A 21,501-nucleotide genomic window follows, 5' to 3' on the forward strand; every position below is an offset into this window, starting at 1 on the left:
ACAAAAAAAAAAAGTTTCCCAGCTGCCAGGTTATTCTCACAAAGAGGCTAACTAGAACTCAACCTCCCCCCCCGCCCCGACAACAACAACAACAAAAAAAAAACAAATAAAAAGAAAAATAAAAAGGCCAGGAATTATTTTAATGTTAAAAAATAAAATAAAATAAAAGCAATATGGCAACGCTACTAGTAAAGTGGAATACATCACAGAAACCAAAGTCTTTTTGCAGGCAACACTGTTTGGAGAGAGGAGAACACTTGATGGGTGAAAAAAGTGAAGTTCTAAATTATATACAATAGTATCTAAGGGTGGCTTTGAAAAACAGTCTCCTTTAACGTGATTCAAGGTTTAACTTGCCGTTATCTATTGCTTATTTATTCAGATCCGTAATAACACTTGAGAGACGGATGCGTAAAAATGAGACACCGTGGAATAAAGAAAAACCAAAAAAACCAGCTTTTCGTATGAAAACGCCACGTGTACGCGCTTGTCCGATGTGGAATGTACCTACAGTCGTTTCACGGCCGGGGGCTTCTCCTCGCTGCGCCGCTCCGGTAGGAAAACCACGGCCGACCCGTCCGGCAAGAGCCGGGACACGCTCGCTTGCTGGGGACGAGCTCGTGGAAAGCGCCCCGCAAGCCTCTTATCACCCCAAAACTCGTTTCCAGGCGGAAAAGTCCGACTTGCCCGGCTGTGAACGGACAGGATCCGAAAGCGTCTGGTAGCGAGATGGAAAAAGGGGGCAGAAAGCCCTAATCCTTATGAAGGACGAGACTCAGTTGTTAAATTTTAAGGGATATCCGATGGCTTTTTCCAGGCACTCTACCAAAGAGCCAGCAGAAAGAAAATCCCTCTCCACTTCCACAAATTTGATGTAGATGGATTTGGGCGACACGCCGGGCTCTACGACGCAGTTCTGAGATAAAAAAGCGTTGATTCCGACCCAATCTTTGCTGAAGGTTTTGGTGTTTGCCTGAAAGTGTAAAAACAGGCACTGCTGGAGAGTCCGAACCTCGGCGATGCCGAGGTAACAGTAGATAATCCGGGCGGATTCCATATCCACCCGGAGGGAGGCCTGGGGCGAAGGGACCTCCAGCTCCCCTTGAGTCTCATTGCTGGGATCGGGCCCCCGGTGCTCAGCGAGAGGGGAGGGGGGTTTCTCGTGGCACTCTTCATAACCGATGGCGTACAAGCCGGGGCTTTTGGGGATCCCTCCCGGTAATAAATACTGAACGACGTTTCCTCCGGTGGGTTTGGAGTGAGCGATGGGTATCCAGTCGATCTCCATGTGCAGCTCCAGACATCTGGCTTCGCTGATGGTGATCTCCAGGAATTTGTAATAAACGTTTTTCCAGTTCATTTTCTGCACTCTGGTCATGATAACACGACCCTCCGGTTTTTCCGAGTTGAAATATTCCCGGAGGCGCTTGCCAAGGGGTACCTGCGAGCTGATCTCCGCGTAGTGGTAACGAATATCCTCCTTCCAGCGGGTGTTGTAACCGATGCCGAAAATGGCCAGTTTGTTAGAAAGATGTAGCCTGGAGAAGTCTGTCCAGCTCTGAAACAGCTCCCACTTCAACTGGACCGACTCCAAGATTTGCATAATGTTCTGCATGACGTCGCGCTTCCTGGAAATTAGAAAACACGGAGAGAAGGATAAAGGCATCAGTAAACTGGAGCTGCAAAACCATCCCGGTGAACGCACCAACCTTCGGAAATTATTAATCCCTTTTGGCTTCCTCGGCCGCTTTTTAGGCTGTGGGTATTTTATTACTATATATGTCCCACATTGCTAGGTGAGTTCTAGATCTGCGTTTTTTTTTTTAATCTCAGCAAAACCAAAGAAAAGCCCAACCCAAACTCCTTCCAACATCCCAAGCAAACTACAATCTCTGCTGGAAATGAGACTTCATGCCAAAAATTCTGCAGGAGACAACCCGGTAAAGAAAACGAGAGCTGATAAATCCCCAAGCTCAGCTTCCCAGAAAGATTCCTGCTCTTACCAACCCCCCAAAAACCACATGGTAGAACTGCCCTGCTCCCACCTGAGCTGTTTAAAAGCCATTGCGAGCGAACAGGTCTCTGGCACCGCTAAATTAACGCGGTTACCGGGTTATTCTTTACAGCCACGTGTTCCCATTGGCACGTGGTCCGTCGCAGATGGGAGCTGCATACCCAGTTTGCAACTGCCACGCAAAGCACTTGTCATTACCTCAAAATTAACGCGAGCGAACGGGGCTGTAATTGTAAAAACCACAAAGCAAGCACCAAGCCACTCCGAAAGGCTCGGTCCCAGTGCTGGATCAGAAACATGGCTGAAGGGACCGACCCCGCAAGAGCAGATGACCTGTGTCCCGACCCAACCGATGCGATAACCCGCTGCACGATGGACAGCAGAAATCCCTCTGGATGTCCAATAAAGAAATCCAAAGATTTCTTTTCACTCCCAGTAACGACACCGGTATCAAAGTGAGTTTCCACGGAGGGATTTACGCTTTGCTAAGCCATCAGGAAAGAGCATACGCATCTGCCTGAAGCGAGCTGGAACAGCTTCCTCCAGGATGAATGAGACACTCAGGGTGTAATTAGCTAGTAGGGAGGAACTACTCGTTTCAGGAGTTATTGCCCTATAATCAAAGCTGTAGGAAGATAATGCAGCTCGTTTGGTAACGGAGAACTCTCTCTTGGTCTAACAAATGGGATTTAAAGGCTTGCTCCACACAACTCTTGCCCCCCTTTTATCTGTTGTGCTGCACCTGTAAAGCTGAACTGCAGTTTGCACGTGGGTCACCACATCCTCAAGAGGGTCCTTCCTCCTCCCACGTCCCACCAGGAGAACATACTGCATCTTTCGTCCCTGCACCAGGCACACTGGTTTTCTTCTGCAGGGCACAGGTGAACTTCCCTCCTCTTGTGGGCTCCTTCGCTGCGTTCGTGAAGGTCGCTTGAACTCCCGACAATCAGCTTTTCCCAACAGCTCTCCCATGGAATTAGGGCATGAGACTCATGAGGGCCACCAGGGTCTTTAAGCAAGAGCAGATATGACACCCCACAAATCACACAAGGATATGCCTGGGGTTGAGATTCTGGCAGCTGCATTTCTGCCCAATAAATCCCTACGTGGATCAGGTGGTCTCTTTTCCCATCATTTTGACAGAAACGTTCAAAGAAAGAAGGTTTGGGAGCTGCAGACCCTTCCCATGGTGCTGGAGAGGTCCAACTTCACAGCCTCTCACCTCAAAAAACCTGCTTTTATAGGTGTAAATACAATGCATGCGATTTTGGGAAGGTTCCCCAAGCGCTGGTTGTACTTTAGGTGATCTGGTGCCTCCAGGGCAAACTGAAGGCACTGGGCTTGTAACCACAGAACTCTGTGTCGAGCAGTTTGACGCACGATGGTTGGTGCACACCAGCTCTGCAAACCTCAGGAGGGGTGTCTGAGCCCCCCAGACAGGGTCCAAGCAGTCCAGGCAGAGATCGCTCGCTCCTAACGGCAACGGGAGGGACTGCATCCATCAGCACGCCGCCTCTCTTAACTATCTACCAGCAGCAAACGTGGCAGAAGATTCCTGGACAGACCTTAAAAGACATTTTGGTAAGCGCACCTCCGCCACGATCAGAGCGTAATTGAGTTTCTAGAGCACCGAGGAGGGGATCTGCCTGGCAAGCGGAGTGGTGTTTGAGTCAGGGGTTTTTAAAAACGCCTGTTGCATTGGCAACAAACTCCTGTTTCTTACCCTAAGTTACTTCGGAGGGGTCATTTCCACTTCCCCTGTCTAGCAGCAAAGGAGACGGCCAGTAGAGAAACACTGTACAAGATAAATGCGTATTTACTCCAAATCCATTTCTATTTACATACGGACACCGCAGCAATACAAGCCTGGACTGCTTCAAAGCTTCTCTACAGCATCCCCGCTGCTTCCTCAGAGGCCAAGGAGCACAGCATCGCTACGCTTGGAAAATGTCTTTTTTAGGCTTTTAGGAGTGCAAATTCACCTTCTGGGGACAAGACAGACAAGGGGACACGGTAAGCGCTGGCTCGGTGCAGGGCTGTTCGGTAGCACAGAGCCCGTGTTTCACCCCTGTGATACACTCACTCCACTCAAGACAGACAGCTGAACTCCATTTCAAGAAGGCAGTCCCATCAAACCCAGAGACAGGAGAAAGCAGCGTGGGTAGATTTTCATTCAACAGTGGAAGAATAGAGCTAAGAACCAAAAAAGAAAAAAGCCCCACCTTTATTAATTACACTATAAATACTCTCACTAAGTTTAGTTCAGCACAGAATAGAGCTGAAGCTCTGGTGAAAAAAAAAATATTAGTCACTCAAACTGCTCCTGCTGGGAAGAGGAATAATTTCACTAGAGATGATCTCCAGCAGCACCTCGCGTACGGGAGAGAAGGGCTTTCCACAGAGGAAATCCATCACTTCGAGCACAGAGGAAGCAATAGGGGAAATGAAATTTTAAAAATCTCTGCTTTTCAGTTTTAGCATCTCCTCTTCCTGCTTACACCAGGACTCGACAGCTCGGCAGCTGCCCCGCTGCGCTTTGCTTTCCTGGGCTCTATCCAGCATCTCCACGACGCAGCCAAGCAGAGGTATTGCAAGCAGTAAGAGTCAAATTGTTACTATTATTTATTTTTCAACAGAAAAATCTGAGCTAGCAGAGGGTTTGCCGTGTGTCAGTGCTGTGTCACAGGGCAATCTCAGTTTTCAACTGCAGAAGGTGCCCTAGAGCTGGATTTCACCCTGTCGTCAAACCACGACCTCTGCATGGGAGACTGGCCACCTGCATTTCTTTCTCCTCAGAAACTTCTGCAATTCTAATGAGGAAAGAAGAGAGACAAGTAGTGGTGTAAATTTGTTCTAAGGCGCTGTTTCCAAACAAAAGCAGACTTCAAAGAGGCTGAAACTAGTTTCAGTGAGGGACCCAGCTCCCCAAGCTTTTTCTCGCTTATCTTCACAAAGCCCACAGTAAATGAAACCGCTCCTCAAATAAATTTAAAATAGCAGAACAGAGTCTTAAGTAGCATTTCACTTTTCAGAACAGTTTATTTGGAGGCAGCAGCATGCCGAGGAGATGCAACAGCACAGCCGGTGTGGGGAAGGAGAGCCCAGCTGACGGAGCACGGGACCCAGACACAGGTTACCTATCGCTCTTTGCTTCCTGCATGCTGAAAATAAGGCAACGCAGGAAATACGGGAAGTCTCTATATGTCTTTGGAGGCCAGTTATTTACTACCTGTAGCTAAGAGAGGCAGTGCTGTCCACGCTAGCGTGCCGTGCAGCTTGCTCAGAGATACAACGCATTAGGTTTGTTCGTACACAATCAGGTCCCAGTGCTGACCGAAGCAGCTGAACCCCTCGCAGGCAGCAGGAGTGAAGTGAGCTGCCTCTGTTCCTGCAGGTTTGTGGTCAGTTGATAGTGACAGCAGCCTCACACATGTATGTTTTATCAGGAAAAAAAGAGCCAGAATAAATTCCAGTGCCCAGAGAGGTCAGTGATACGTTTCCTATAGCAAGCATCTTAGCGGCAGTCTCCCACCCTCTCTGCTAGGAAAATAATGTCATGGTGCACATCTGCTCCCGTGGTTTTCTGCAAGCTGCTTAGCTCCAAAAAATCCTTCCAAAATCCGAAGAGGGGGAAAGGGATAAGCAGAGACAAGATTTTTAGCAATACATGTGCTTACAGGCCAGCACGGCCACACCAAAATCTCTCCATGTCAAAAATCGCAACACAAGGTTCAACAAAGAATTTGAATGCACCATCACTCCCTCCAATTTTATTGAGATTATTTCTGCTGAAAATCTGCACATGATCAAGAATGCAGATGAACTGAAGCCCTACCTTCTTTGAAATAAGTTATATGTATTTTGAAACACTGGCCAAAGAGGTGAAAAAGTCTGGCATCTATTTATATGGCATATATTTATGTGAAAAAGTCATCATCTGCAGTTTTTAAGAAGAGACACAATTTTATTTTTTAAAGATAATAAATAAATACCCATCTTATCTTTGTATCAACCATGCTTCTCCTAACTGCCTTTAATCTACTAAGTCAGAGTTTAAAAAGTTCCTTGCTTTAATAATGAGGGAAAAAGTAATTTTCAGCAAATCTGTATTGGAAGATGCTTTGTGCTTCCACTTGAGCACGTAAGATGGGCTTATCATCTGCACGCTTCATAAAACGCCCGAGAGTTCAGAGAGTTATGTGCATTTTAGAGAGAACTTGGGGGGGAAAAAAAGGACCAGAAAACTCTGAAAGGTCAATTTACCAAATCTAATCCAGTTGTCCATCCATACAACAACGTTTTTATTACTAACCTCTGTTAGTCTCTGTTAACCTCTGTTTTATTACTAACCAGGGACACTATGTTAATGTATACAGGGTCGATGACTTCCTACCCTACAGAAACTCATTTTCCAGCATAGGAAATACCAGATTGACTTCAGATGACACTACAAATTACCGGCGGGGGAGCTTGTGTGTGGAACCCACCCAGAAGGGTCTGCAGGTCAATTTGCAATGGCTTACTCCCATTGCAGACAGATCTACAACCACCCTGTGGGTTTTAAAATACTAAAGGTCAGAAGAAAGTAGCCCTGGTCCAAGTTAATACGGCACAATTCCTTTCATTTTTCGAAATGCTCTGTGTTATTGTTGGCGAGGCAGGGGAGATTCACATGCTCAAAGCATTCAAAATGCTCCAATATTTGTCAGATTAAACTGATCCAAAAGGTTACGAGTCAGCTCTAGAAAGTTATAAAAATAAAAAAAAAAAAAAAAGAAATCACAAGCTTTGGCATGCCTTCCCACCACGGAGGGGAAATGCATGAACTTTTTTTGCAAGCATTACTCACTCCAAGCCAACAGTATACGCTACTACCGGGGTGCTGCGTCCCTCTTCTCACTCTTTCTTTCCTCCCCTCCACTCCTCCTCTATTCTCTTTTTTCCTTACGTCCAAAGGGGCAAACTTCAGGCAGATGGAAAAAAAAAAAAACCCCAAACCAGATTACAAATAGATCCAAGAGTTTGGCCTCGTGTCACGATACCCGCAGCCTGCCCACACATATCCCTAATGAATCTGATGTGTATTTTATCTGCATTTTAAGTCCTTGCATTCATGTAGTAAGTCTTGATTCGTTTGCTGAATGACGAAGCCAAGAAGAGACAGAGTTGTGAAGCTTTTCAGATGTTCTGAGGTAACTGGAATAATGCATAAAGCAGATTCAACTGTATGAATAGTCTTGCACAATGTATTTATAATTATAATCAGAAGTTTCAAATATCCTCCCCTCCTGCACAACATCCCCAGGGAAACACATTCCAGGGTAAAACATTCAGAAATTACTTACTGTGTGTCTTCTGAAGATTCCTGTTTTATCTTCAATGTTCTTTTTGTGGTAGGCATTTCATCTGAAAGGTAAAATTCCAACATATAATTATATTTTAAGTAATGTTCCTGGGGCCTTTTTTTAAAGGCTGAAATTAAATAAAAAGTTAATCAGAATTGCTTCCTAAGTCAAGCAGTCCACTGGAGTTCTGCACGAGACAGCTCCAGTTCCTAATCCTCTATAACTGAATAGTATTTTTTTTTCCTTGGGAGAGACACGATCAGCGAAGATCTGAATCTACCTCCACAAGTGCAGAACTTTTCAAGGACAAGACTACAGTTCCCGCTATTAAATCACAAATGAATTTAATTGCAAACTACATTGTTTAAAAAAACAACAAAAAAAGAAAAAAAAAGGCTATTCTGCTTTCAATGGCACATTTGAAGAGCAAGCATCAGAGCAAATGCATCTGTATTCCATTTAGATGTTGTGTGCTGAGTGCTTTTCTCATAACTTCTCTGAACATTACGAATATCATCAGCCCAAGTGCACACAAGTGTCTCTGATTTGACTGAAGGAAAATGGTAACAAACCAGAAGACCAGTGTTTGACTCACCAGAACGAGTCAAACTAGATAGAATTAGCTGTCGTTTACAGGCATTTTGTAACGTCATCTTCTCCCCACCATTCCTCTCCCACATATTTCTGACTTTTAAACCCCCTGGAGAAGAAGTTTGAGAGAACCGGAAGGCAGTTAACAGCCAACTTATAAATTTTAACGTGAAACTGCAACTTAAGCCTCTTTCAAAGCATCTCAACTCACCAGTCCCCTGCACACAGATGTGTACAGATAAGTGACTGCCTCTCCTCTCTGTTTCAGCCTACAAATCATGAAGGGGGAAAAAAAACCCATCACACCAAAAGCCTTTATCCAATTCACCTCCTAACTACCTCTTTGCTTGGGTCTCCATTGAATTTGAAATATCCACTGCGAAAATAACTCCTTCTTCAGGCAAGGGAGGAACACTCACCCATAAGATCAGTGTCTCAAGAGATATAACTGTATTTTGAGAAACTCACTTCTTCACAAAACTGCTGAGATCAGTGTGTGTTTTCCATCGAGAATGTGGTACCCTTCTCCGCTTGACAAAGTTCAATAAGCCACAGGCAACAACCAAATCTCCAAATTAATGAATATATTGATTCTTATGCAGAGACACCAATAATTCAGGCAAGAAAAGCATGTGGAAGAGTTCAGTTTAGGTCTCAACCCTGGAGTGTAAGCTTGCTTGCTTTTTTTATTTAAAAAAGGCCACGCATCTGGATATAAGCATATTTATATATTTAAAACAAACATACTAGCTAGGGTACATAGGAAGAAGGAGCAACACTTATAGTCACCAGTATTAATAGCAGTGGTCTGAAGTCCTGCTCATAATGTAAGTGAACGGTATTTGAGCAGTAACCCCCGGGCTCAGCTGGTGCCCAAGGACTTCCAAAGCAGGGCACCACTGAAAGGGAAAATCCCTCCCCGACCCCACGAGGGAAAGTAGAACTGAGCAGGGAAGAAGAGACAAGGGAACATGCTGCCACCTCCTCCTCCGCTGTTTCTGGCCACACAGCCCTTCCTTCCTCTTGCTAGGCTCTTTAAACTCAAGTCCCAATCCTAAAATACTTCAGGAACCATAGTTTGCTTTTGACAATGAATGAGGGAATTTCTTTCCCTTTTCTCCCCAAGAACATTAGGTGTTTAACATCTTGAGCACACAATGTCCAAAAACATGAAAGTCTGTTCCGAGATATGCATGTGTGAGAGAGGTATGAGCACAGAGCACAGGTAAAAGCGGAGAATGGAGATGCGCCAACATCTTACCCAGTTCCTGTTCGCCAGTCTGGTAGCAATGCAGATCCTGACTGTGGTTTCCCCAGTCCTCCTGCGAATACTCCTCCATCGTGCTGCCGTCTGACTCCAGCTCCTGGTACAAGCCGCTGCTGTTGATGAGGACGGGCTGGCAGGGCTGGGAGTCCCATCCTCCCTGCCCAAACACCTGCTCCAGCTGTTCAAACGTGTAGCTGCTTTTCCTCTTCCCAACGCCATGCTCCTTCACGCGGCTGTAGCACCTGCGAAGGGTCTAAGACAAAAAAAGCACGTTAGTCAGGCGGCAACGGGTTGGAAGAGCACACATTCACCTGCAGACAGTTTCACGGCTGCTAGGCAAGAGTTTAGGGTTGTTTTGGTGTGTTTGTTGTTTTTTTTAACTTCTGCTGATCAGTATTTGCCCCACGCTCACGAGCCAAATGCAATGCTCCCAAAATTAATCTACACCCACCAGGAAGCATTGTATGCATCCGACATTCCCGCTGCAGCGATTTAGCATTAACGTCTACAACACAGGACAAAGTTGCGCAGCAGCTATAGGTTCATCAGATCTAACTCGGGCGATTTATTCTCTTCCCCACTTCAAAAAAAATCCCCCGATTTTCTATGTAACATAGTGGGGGGGAAAATAAAATACCAAGAGATCCCCAGTCAGAGATACCAACCAGCCAAGAAAATGCACACCTACTACAAGGAGGAGAAAGCAGAGCTGGTGTTGTGCCCACAGCTTGGAGAAGGTGAAGCGGGGAGAAGAGAGAAAGGAAAAGAGAAAGAAGAGTCCCCCAAAGCAAAGGCGGTCCAACCTTCCTTACTCTGGTAAGAAGACACAAGGTACAAAATGTATATGCCTAAGCTATTCAGCTAGGAAAATATATATTACTTACATATTTTGCATTCCTTACTAACTCACTCTGTCTCTTGTGAAGCTGCTGAAATTTAAAAGAGGTCAAATCAATAATGCTCCAAATTCCCAGACTTTGATAATCAAGCATTAAGTAAGAAACAATACTAAGATGGCTCTGTCTCTTTTGGCCTCAGCACTTTAAAAACAGTGCTGAGGCCAAAATCTCCCATTCAGACAGATGCAAAAACCTGGTCTACTTCTGGCAATCCCTTTAACATCCTGCGCCGATGGCTGAGCTGGTGCATCACATTTGCTGTGTGACAGCGATGCAAAGCCGTAAGCCTACGATTTCCATCCACATCTCCCCCCTAATCCAGAATAAACAACTATTTGGGGGTAAAAAAACCCAACACAACACATTTCTGTGCATCCCTCCGTGTGGTTTTAATTCTACCACCACTCTACTTCTGAAAGATAATGATGTGCCCAGGTTTGCTGGATCTTGAAGGTTTTCAGATTGGTAGAGTGCTAGAACACATATTCTTTTCATATTAAATTTATTGTATTGCTCAGGTTCCAGCTTGAATGGTAGTTGCCTCTGTAGTTCAAAAGAGGTGTTAATTTGGGAAGAGCTAGTCCTGTCACCTTGCTTTCTGGAGGAGGACTGTTAACAGACTTTCAAGCACACATAGTTGCAAAAACAGCTTGTTTTTTTTCCTCCCAAAAGGAACCTTTACATCTCCAGAAAGCTTGAACCTACCTAATGCTCCTCATATACTGGTTTAACAGCATCAGCAGGAAAGCAATACATTTCTAACGAGTTTCCTCGTGATATTCAGACCCCTGGGGGCAGAAGCAAAACTGCTAAGCAGCAAGTCAGTTTTACCCTGCTGTTTCAAAAAAAAAAAAGAAAACCAAACAACACACACACAAAAAACCACAAAATAAAAAATCCACCCATATAAACACACAATAAGCATCAGTTAGTGGTTTAAGGTGGGAGCCATCCCAATTTTGCCTTTGCTACCTCTTGGGGAAAACGGGCAGATCCTCTTTGGATGGACACCAGCAAATTTTAAGGTTCTGTCTCCAAGCAGGGTAAAAAACAACTGGCTACGTCAACCTGGAACCAGAGACCCAGCCAAGAAACGTGTCAATATTCACTGGGTGCAAATTGGGTTCCCTAGGCTTGGGTGTAAAGATAAATTTGATTGTTAAAATTCGCCAAAACAAGAACCTCTTGGGAAGATTAAGGCAGTTTTAAATGGTCCGGTTTGCCCTGCTTCTCTTTCAGAGGAAAAGCACATTGGAGTGAATTCCCTCCTTTCAGCTCAAATTTCACCGAGCAATATGGGTAAACTCTTGTTTCACTCCCAGACTCTTCCGAAAACCCACCCAAGGCAGATTTTTGCAAATATATTTCCCAAACCCCAGTTCTTACATCTGCCCCAGCTTATCCATTGGAATTAAGTGCAGATTTAGAGCCTCTAGCTGAATTTATTAGCAGCCTTTAAGCTAAATAAACTGTCTCCAGTGCAGTTAACCAAAAAACGTCAATACCCTTGGCCAAACCCTCTTTGGAACACTCAACATCTGCAGCCACTGGCTCTATTTTAAGTATCTGCTTCAAACATCTCTCCCTACTGATGGAGTTATCGAGTATCTCACACTGGGTTGTAGCCTAGTAGTAATTAACTACTTCATTCAGGCTGCAAATTTGGTTTATTTTACGATGAAAATAATTTAGCATCGAGTCAAATTAGACTAGTACAAGAATTAAAGGAGCAACACAGAAAGGGGGCAAAAATAAATGAGCAATACTCTCATTGCTCATTACTCTTGCAAGTCAAGAGTACTTTTAAGGTTCCTGCTTAGATGCTTCTGGACCTGGCTGCATGATACAACTTTTACCTCTGCTTCTAGCAACAGATAACCTGAAATTTCAGTGAGATAATCTAAAATTTGGTGCTTTCAAAAGCACTAGAAGGCCTGCGGCCAAGCAACTGGTGGCTCCTCGGTCTTGTTTCCTGAAGAATTGAGACTCCCGCTAGCTTTCCTCCTCGGAAGCATTCCCCAGTTTCTCCAACAGGCAGTCCCTACCATTTTTCTAAGTGATTTTCACCTCTGAATAACACAGGCCAGCTCTGATTCACAGACACCCACAGGCTTCTGCGTGGCAGGGGTGAGGTGGACCAGATCGATGGCTCTTGCTCTGCAGCTGCCTGCACCTCCCATGGGAATTTTCTTCAGAGACCCTGGTAAGACCTAAATAATTGCTTGGACTTCAGGAAACATCCCCTGAACATTTTATAGCACTCAATGGTTCAGACACTTTTCTCCCAGCAGGTTATTCTAATCGCCAAGATTTAAGATCGAGGTTTTTCTTACGCACCTCCTCTATATTCCTCCTGGTGTCCAGCTCAACTCCTGCTCCGTGGTTCCTAAAGTGCACATACATATGTTGATACAAATAGACAAGAAACCAGTAAATTTAGGACAAGTAACTGAAAACAGACCTGATAACTGCCCAGTGACTGCACAGACTGGAAGAGACCAAGGCTTTTGCTTACTGTTCTGCAACACTGCCTGCAATACGAAGACAGATTATCCCCGCTTAATTTATAATTATGAAATCCAAAGGAAGAGACAGTCAAAAAGCTCAATGTGGATTTTCTCGCCATTTCTACCTTATGAGCCCTCATCTCCTCTACAAGTGAAGCCACAGGAGAACCGATCACTCCGCAGGAACTGCAGCATGATCATCAGAAACACTGGTCAGAAAAGCCTTCGGAAGCAGCTTTCAGGAAGGCTATAGACACAGTCCTCCTCCCAGCAAAAAATAAAATGATGGAGAACCATACCACAGTGAGCTTTTTATATATAACCCCAGAGATGGTCCAACACAAGAAACTCCAGATCCCTGATGCAAGATGTGCTCTTACTTGGGGAGACGCTACAGGATCTGCAGAGCAGCTAGGTGGCCTACAGGCATGTCCACATTAATCTCTTTAAACCAATTAATTGATAGCAGCTGGCCTAGAAAGGGTTCTGATGGCAAAGAGCACCACATAGCACAACGTTTAGCTCCAAAGGTACTCTTTTACTTATTGGGAGAGATGGCTTTATGTCCCGAATTCAAAACGACAGTATCAAACAGCTTTTTCCCTCATCATGCCAGGATATTCACGAGCAACACGAGAAATTGTGCTGGGACAAAAGAAATGGCTTTTGAAGCCTGGAGTGGTTGTAGGGCACATGGGGATGACCAGCACAGTGAAAGGTCTTGAAGTCTTGATTCCCGAGTTGGATAGTGGGAGCACAAGGAAACAGAACTGCCTACAGTAGTCCGATAGCGCTGCTCAACTTGCTACCTCATGAACTTTTAGGTTAAAGGATGTGTGCAAGGCAGGAGAACATGAGACTTACAGGGGATATCACCACAAGAAGCCCTATTTCTGTGGTCTATCCAGAAGAAAAGGAGAAGAAAGAGCACCTAAAACTCTTGAGAGCCATACACCACTGCAGAAAGGTAACCGACAACTTCAACATGTCTCCAACATGAGACACCAAGTCTTAACAGTCCTCTGCAAAACATGAGCAGCCTCACACGAAACCGCCCCTAAAACTTTGTAGGTGTGCGCTGCGGGAGCTGCCGCGGACCCATCTGCAAAGGCTCCAGCCCCACAAGTGGCTGCACATCTGCCAGATCACAGCACTTGGGGACACACCTGCAGCCAAAATAAATCACACTTTGCACCGACGAGCGAAGCCGCAATCGTACGCTCATGTGCCCAAACACACAGGGATTTCCTGAAGGATCTGACTATGACCCAAAGTTCTCTGGTAGAGAACAAGGAAAGTGATGGGAGTGTCCTGAGGGGAGAAGGGTGGCGAGGGAGAACACAGGCAAGTGCGTCATCTGATCGATCTAGGAACCAGAGATCTACTACTTAAAGAAGCAAAGTCACCCTAAAAGACACAGATAAGGAGTGTCAGTCAAGGCAGGTAAGCCATGTGTTTTTAAGTTAGGTTCTAGCTCTTGCTAACTAACCTAACAAAAAAACACAGCAGATTTTCCACCATTGCCAATTTCTAAATCACAATTAAATGTGTTTAAAAAAATAAGCTCTTGCTTGGACAGGAATTACTTACAAAAGTGCTACAGCCAATTGCAGAGGTCAACCTAGATGAGGCAGGACTTTGGCCAGTGATCAAGAGGGAACGAAGCTGGGGTATAACAAGCTGTGGCCTGGCCGTGTGAGGAAGTCATGCAAGGAAACGTGGTGCCGAGAGATGATGAACTTCCCCCCAGCAGCAGCGGGCTACACCTCGCATCTCAAAATAGCTACCTGCAAAGATGCTCCATCGGTTACTGCTATTAGAAAGCTGAGAATAAAATTATTCATACCCTTCTCAGGGATTTTATGTTAATTGGGAGAAGAAACTCTCCTAGAGTTTCTAGAGAGAAGAAACTCTCCAGTATTGCCTGAGGAAAGGCAGATGGCTGGGCACCTCCATCTCCCAACGTACTGAGCTCCTGGTTTAAGACAGAACTGGAAAAAAAGAGGAACTAGTTAGAGCTTGAGAAGGCAGACAGCAAAACCCTCTGCCATGCCCATACCCATCACAGCCAATGACTTTTGGCTCTGTGAAGAGTTCAGATGGGATCGATGTGTCCTACAGAGCTCGGCATGCAGAGATGTGTCAGTAAGGTTCAACCTACTCCTGGCATGACCTGCTCAAAACCAGCATTTAAAACCCATTGCTACTTTAGAGTGATGAAGGCCACACTTGAGTAGATTGCCTTGCCTTCAGATAAATGCTCATTCCTAAAATCAAACTTGAAGTTTTGTGCATCCACTGTGATCAGGACAAACAACTTTATGCCACCTACGAAGCCTGCCTTTCAAGAAAAGCCGAAAATGCAGCAGTCTGGACCAAAGACGTCTGAGATGCACTCAAGAGGTCATATCTCTGCTATCAGCAAGCCATGACAGACCACACAGACTCAAAGCCCTGATGGTTCTCGCTCTCAAATGAACAAGCAGAGCAAGGCCACAAGCCCCTCCAGAAGACGAAGAGCAGCACAAATGGGAAAATGCTCCTCTCCAAAACAAGCTTCAGCCCAGCAGCAGAAAGCATCAACATGGGTGGCACCATGAGGGAAACTTCTCAGATAGTTCAGAAAGCTAAAAAGCTTTACATGCAACACCATCCCAGCAGCGTGTTGCTGCTCATCCTGAGGCCAAGAGTCTCTAGAGGAAGGTCCATGCCACTTGCCTTCAGCTGTGTTGAGAAAACTTTCAGTGGAGAGCAACATCTAAATCCATGGGAAAAGCTGGAAGCGAAATATCAAAGGTGGCTTTAACTCCAGTTTTCACCAGGACCAGCGGTCAAGGGTTGGTAACTGGCGAGACCACAGCTGTCCAGAGGGCGTCACCTACTTGGTCCCCAAATTTATACACTTAGCAGGACTGAGCATAACCAAGAAAAGTAATGAAAGCGAATCCGCCTGCACTCCTGCACTTGAAGCTGTACGCTTTCACACCAGCTTCATTCTGCAGAGCATTTCAGGTGCATCCAGTAGCTTCTAAAATAAGTAAAAATCCACGATCAACCATCCAACATCTCCTGCATCAACCTGACGTCAAAGCAGCCTCGGCAGTAACCAATGTGAACTGGATGCCCAAAATTCCCACCTGCCTGTGTGTGCTGGCTAAGGGCAAGTGATAAAAGCCAGGAGGATTTTTAACACCTTTCCAAGTCCTCCATAGTCAAGGAGCACAACAGGGAAAAACTGTGTGCTCCCAAACTAAGATTTAATGTTGAGGTTTAGCAAGCTTGTCCTTCTGCAATGAGTTCCCGGCTATCAACTCTTTCTGTCTCAACAGAGACAGAACCTGCCGGCTCGCTCCCAGCTCCCTCTGGGAATCATTTTGCACCCATGCAATGAGCAGTAGATAACCCAGGTATGCCAGAACAACCAGACCAAAGTATTATAGACTTGCAACACGGCTGCAGAAGGTACTGGATGGTAAAGACATTCATCCTGCATGTGCAAAGTGAGCCAGATGCCTACCGGCACGACACTGCTCTGCAGATATCCTGGATAAAGAGAGCGGATGTAGCTGCTCAGAGAGGGTGTGCTCCATGTGACACTCTCCTCCCAGAGATGCTCCTTGACTGCAGCCCCATGATACGTCCAAGAAGGAGTAAGACAAATAAATCAGTTCTTTGACACTGGAAAGTTTATTTTTTCTGGCTTATAAACATCAACAGGAAGTTGCTCCCACCTACCAGGGCCTGTGAGATCCTCCAGCGAGAAGTTGGGCTGCTGGAGAGGATTCAAGGAATGACAAGAAATGACCCAGCCTGGAAAACCCAGCGCACCTGAATCTATTTAAGCCAAAGAAAGATCCAGAGGTAACTTGAACATGGCCTGCACACGTCACAGCCGGTGGAGCTACTGGGACGAGGATCTGGGCCTGAGATAACAAATGCAAGACAAAGATAAAGCATATTCAAAAGAAGTAGAAGGCAAAGCTGTTTCAAAGATGGACAGTTGGCTGGTTGCTACAAAATGTACCAATGCTTCATCATTTGAGTTCTTCAAATTAAAAGACAGCCGCTCTGCTCAATGTTATTGTACCCAACGATGAAATTCTGGGTGAATTCCAACCTCCCGTATCACACAGGAGGTCAAACTAGATTACGGCAAGCATCGCCTTCTGAGCCAGTCTAGTTAGCGCAGCTTTCCCCTTCCTTAAAAACAACTTCACGCAAGATTTAAAAATAGATTGTTTACATCATAAAGCAGCTAAAACCACAGCCCCATTACAAATAAGTCCCTGTCATCATCGCTTTACATATAGCTTAAAGCAAGAAAACACCAACAGCTGATATTCAGGTGCGATTTTTCATTCCTTCCCATTTCATGTGGGATTGCGACATTCGCCTCTCCTCTTTGTGCCTATGTTCTCTATGAGTCTTTAACCAGCGTCTTCAAGGTATTTATTTTTCCTTTGAAAAGCACATGCACTTTAGTAAACGACTCTTTAACAAGAGTTATTTATTTTTCCTTTGAAAAATAAATTACAGGCTTAGCAGACAACCACAACCCAGCAGAAACCTCGTCACCCATCTGTGGTGAGAGGGATGGGTGACTGGAGGTTTACCTACAGAAAAATCCAGCATCATGGGAGCGGGTTTACAATCAGCAGCAGGACTCGTGAATTCCTGCAGCCAGGAACTAGATGTTGGAGCTGCTCCTCTTCAAATAAATGGCTTGGCACTGACTCCGGGGAGAGGTGAACAAATTTCAGTGGCACTCTCGCAAAATAAAAGTGGAACTCGCATTTCCACGGTAGCTGCAGAAATGACATGTTAAAAATGCCCCCGAATTCATTTTAACAGCCTCCCGCTGCTGAATGGCAACTCTTAAGGAGAGATTTCTCTCTGCTTGAGAAAGGCTCGCTAGCTGCAACTGCAGCCAGTGAATTTCTAGCACCAAAATGCTCTCGCAGCTCAACGAAGCAAAGCGCTGTCAGGAGACCGAGTCTTCGAATCCACCTTCAATGAAGGAAGACACATGCAACAGAAGCAGACATTCTTCCACAGATTTAAAAAATGCATAAGATTCGGTACTGAAAAAAAACAACTGGAGCACATTATTTCAAGAACACTCCTTTAAAATAAAACATGACTTTTTTGCCTGAAAATTACCCTTGACTGGCACAGCTCTGCACGGCTCTGTGGCGACCGTAAAACCTGAGCTCCCCTGCGCTTTCCCAGAGCATCCCCCTGCCATTGCAGCCACGTGCAAAGGCTGGAAGAGGATGAAAACAATGGTGTCCCAGCATATTACCTGATGGAAAGCGATCTCAAAGAATACGTACTCGGTACGTCGGCTTTGGGCCTTCATAAGGCAACTTCACAGCACAAGGTGATGGCTCATTTTCGGTGGTTAAAAGCACTGGAGTTAACAGCTAACCTCCTGGCTGAAAGAACATTGCCAGGCAAAGGGCACAAAATCAGCACACAAACCTGGAAAGGGTTTTGCCAAATATTCCATTGCCTATCTTAGGACCAGTGCTTAGGTCAAACCTTAAAACTTACAGGCTCTTCAACACACTGCTGGAGAGAGGTGACAAGTTTTGGGATACACAAACCAGGATAAATCCTTGTCCATGAACATACTTAGGAAATAGGAGGAAGTTTGGATGAAAAGCACATGCACTTTAGTAAACGACTCTTTAACAAGAGCTCTGCATCGTAGGAACAGTCAGAATATGTTACTAAACAAGCAAAGATTAAGGATACAACTTGACACGCCAGGATGAGGAAACTACAGAGAACAAGACAGCTTTTCTGGGAACCCACAAGGCAGAAATCAAGATGTTTCAATCCTCCTGCAGCTCCCGATCGCTGAACTCACCAGTCCGCTGACCTCAGAGCCACAAAATTGGATTCAAGGTCTCTTTCCGAAGGAAGAAACCAGGAAAAGCTGCTGTAACGGTTACGTGTTAATCCCTAAATTTGAAACAGACACTTCCAGAGTGGCTCAAACCCAACAGCGGTCTCGTTCCCAGCTTGCAGGCCAGCACTGCTTATGTGCAGAAAAGCACATGCAGATGTTAAGAGACAGACGAAAATCTGAACTGGGACCTTACTTTGCATCCTGTTTGAATTAGGAGAGAATGCATCTATGCGACAACTGGAAAACTTTCTTCTCTGGAGTTGACTTTTTCCTTTCCAGCTCATTTCTAACTCGCTCTTCAAGATTTTGCAGGGTCCAGGGAAGGCAGGTGTCCTGAAGAAAGCCAATATCGAGTTCTTATTTTATAAATGCGTTTAGATAAGTTGAATCTGATACCTTTTAAACTCTATTTACATTTACATCAGCAGACCCTCATGCTACTCTCCCTTGATGGGCATTAAGTAAAAGTGTCCTATAAAATCATGGAAATATGGAACATTACAGATAACAATGTATATAGCAATATGCTCCTTTGTCGCCATCTCCTCTGCTTTCAGCTTAGCTGGCCGATAGCGGAGGACTACGAAGTGTCTGTGACCTCCCCTTGCTCCAACAGCGCTTTCAGGTGGTCCCACTCTGTCTTAAAGGTAACTTCAGGCATTCACCCCTCCACACCCAGAAGTGATTTTTGCTCTTGGTTGAGCACGAAAGAGTCAAGCAGCCGATTCTGCCTGGAATTCTACAAAAATTGGGATTTTAGGGTTGGCAGCAGCTACCGCAACTACCTCAATAATCCCTGTAACAACATCAAGTCTTGGCTGTTCTGAGAAACCCCAGCTTTCGATGAGTGCTCATTTCACAGCAATTCCAGTGAAAAACCTACTGTGAGTCTGAAGGCTTCGGAAAATGCCACATTTTTGCTCCTCCAGACAACTGCATGGATGAAGACCCTCGCTGTGGGGATCCAGGATATGCAAAAGCTCAGGCAACATCACGATGGGTGTAGAGCACCGGACACAACTGATGTCAAACGGCTGTTCTGCACCCGGCAGACAGCCCAACCTGTGAATGACTTCAGGCACAGGACAGCACACAGATGGAAAGCAGACAAACCCCTTCCAGCTGAACCTTTCAACTGGTGTTGAATGGTTGTTCAGATGTTACGATATTGAAGAAGGGTCTGCCCCAATGTATTGTGTGTTGATCTAGAAACATCTAACACATCTGTCAAGAGTTGTGCTTAGAGCTACTGCAAGGTGATAAATATAAGCCTTGTAGTCTTTTACTCCTTCTAAGCTGTTTGATAGGTACATGATGTCGGGTTTCCTCCAAGCTTGAGCATTTTGGGGGCAAAGACGTGTTCAAGCATCACTTCTCAAAGGAAAAGGGGAGAAGTCATCCTCTGCAAGAAGCTTACAAGCCCTTGGGAGGATGGGATCTTCCAGCAGTCACCAAAATGCTTGCTCTGGCCTCAAAGCAGCCACAACCTGCACCCAGCTCCATCCAAAACCATCGTCTGAACCCAAATATCCACTTCTGGGCTGCTTTAATAGTGAGACTTCTCCTCACACCATGCTTAGTATGCCCCAAAGTGTTAATGGTTGCAGAGCCTGCAGCCAAAACTGGGTCCTCTACAGCCACTGCATAAACTCCCACCACAACCCAAAATCATCAGAGTCTTGTGGACAAAGCCAAACCACCTCAAGTAACTTCTCCATCATGCATCAGCCTCTGGCAAAGCCCAAAGTTTCACAGAAAATGCTATTTAAGCAACAAGCACCTTGAAAGCTGCTGAGAAAACAAGGGCCTCGAAGAATTTTCTCAGTGCAGCAACATTCCTCTCAAAAAATATTTGGATGCATTCAAGGGAAATAAATCCCTGAGCAGCAAATACACAGAGTCAACGAGATGACACAGGGAAAATACATTAAGAAACTCACGCAGCTATAGGAAGGGGGGTTGCTTTGTTTTAACCACCTACTTTCAGGGATGAAGGCTGTTCTAACTAACAGGGATTGAAAGGCGAGTCTCTCACTCCTGAGCATCCTCGATATTGCAGAATCCCTTATGTCACATATTTTGCAAATCAAAGGCAGCCCGGGTGTATACACCTGGAGAATCCCAGACCGGCTGGGCTGGCACGGCTGTATTTAACAGAAGAGAAGCAAACAGCCTCACTGATCCGTAGCAATAACAAGACATTACTTTTTTTAATCAATTGGCACTTTAAGTGGCTGCACAGGCAGCCTAATGGGTCATGAAAAGGAAGAATAAAAGCCAGAGAGAGCTCAGAGCATTTAATTCACCCATCCAAGCTTCATTCACATTTATACACTGAAAACACGCAGCGATTCCCACCCCATCCACAGTCCCTCCAAATATCTCCTCTTCATAAGAGCGGGATGCGTGGAGCCCCTGCTCCCAAGCCAGACAGCAAACCCAGCCCTTCCCTTTTCTCCAGGGAATGATGCAACTGGAAAGATCCCTTTTTAAAACTCACCACCAGAGGAAATGCAGCCCATCGGGCTGTTTAACAGGGCTCAATTATTAAAGAGGTTTCTGAGACCGCAGCACGCTTTGGTGCGAGCCGGGGGAAGACACTGCAAAGCAACTCCAAAGCAAAAGAGGGAGTCACAAGCGCAGGAGGGCAACCAGACCCCAAGCCACCCCTCATTTCTGGAGTAACTGGCAGCCCTCTTTTCCCATGGGAGCTTCAGGGAACAGCTCATGCCACCCCCTGATGGCCAGAAGATGCTGGACGACACGTAAGGGGACTGAGTCAACCCACCCCAGGCTACGGAGCCCAGCACACTCAGGGATGGAGGTGGCAACCCAGAGGATGTGGCACCCCAAAAACCCAGGGGAAAGGAGGCTGCTGGGGGCTGTCCACATGAGGAGACTTGAACGGCTGGGACACTGCGTTGTCCCCCCCCCACGACAAAAGGATGCGGCCGCCGCCCCACC

General features: G+C 45.6%; 1 protein-coding gene across 2 annotated transcripts in view; it reads right to left on the bottom strand.

Moving 5' to 3' along the window:
* Positions 1–684: 684 nt before the first annotated feature.
* The window catches only part of MSANTD2 (Myb/SANT-like DNA-binding domain containing 2), a 21,578-nt gene continuing 761 nt past the window's right edge, over positions 685–21,501 (bottom strand). Inside the window, exons 1-4 of one of the 2 annotated variants that reach the window (XM_010284962.1) lie at positions 10,102–10,140; positions 9,212–9,470; positions 7,360–7,420; positions 685–1,628 (exon numbers count right to left, since the gene is read on the bottom strand). In XM_010284962.1, the coding sequence (XP_010283264.1) occupies positions 776–1,628; positions 7,360–7,420; positions 9,212–9,290 (993 nt within the window). In that variant the 5' untranslated portion in view covers positions 9,291–9,470; positions 10,102–10,140 and the 3' untranslated portion in view covers positions 685–775. Of the gene's footprint in view, positions 1,629–7,359; positions 7,421–9,211; positions 9,471–10,101; positions 10,141–21,501 lie in introns of those variants that run through there. The other variant, XM_010284963.1, reaches the window with a different exon arrangement.

This window comes from Phaethon lepturus, unplaced genomic scaffold, assembly GCF_000687285.1.
Source record: "Phaethon lepturus isolate BGI_N335 unplaced genomic scaffold, ASM68728v1 scaffold16834, whole genome shotgun sequence".
NCBI classification, from domain to species: domain Eukaryota; kingdom Metazoa; phylum Chordata; class Aves; order Phaethontiformes; family Phaethontidae; genus Phaethon; species Phaethon lepturus.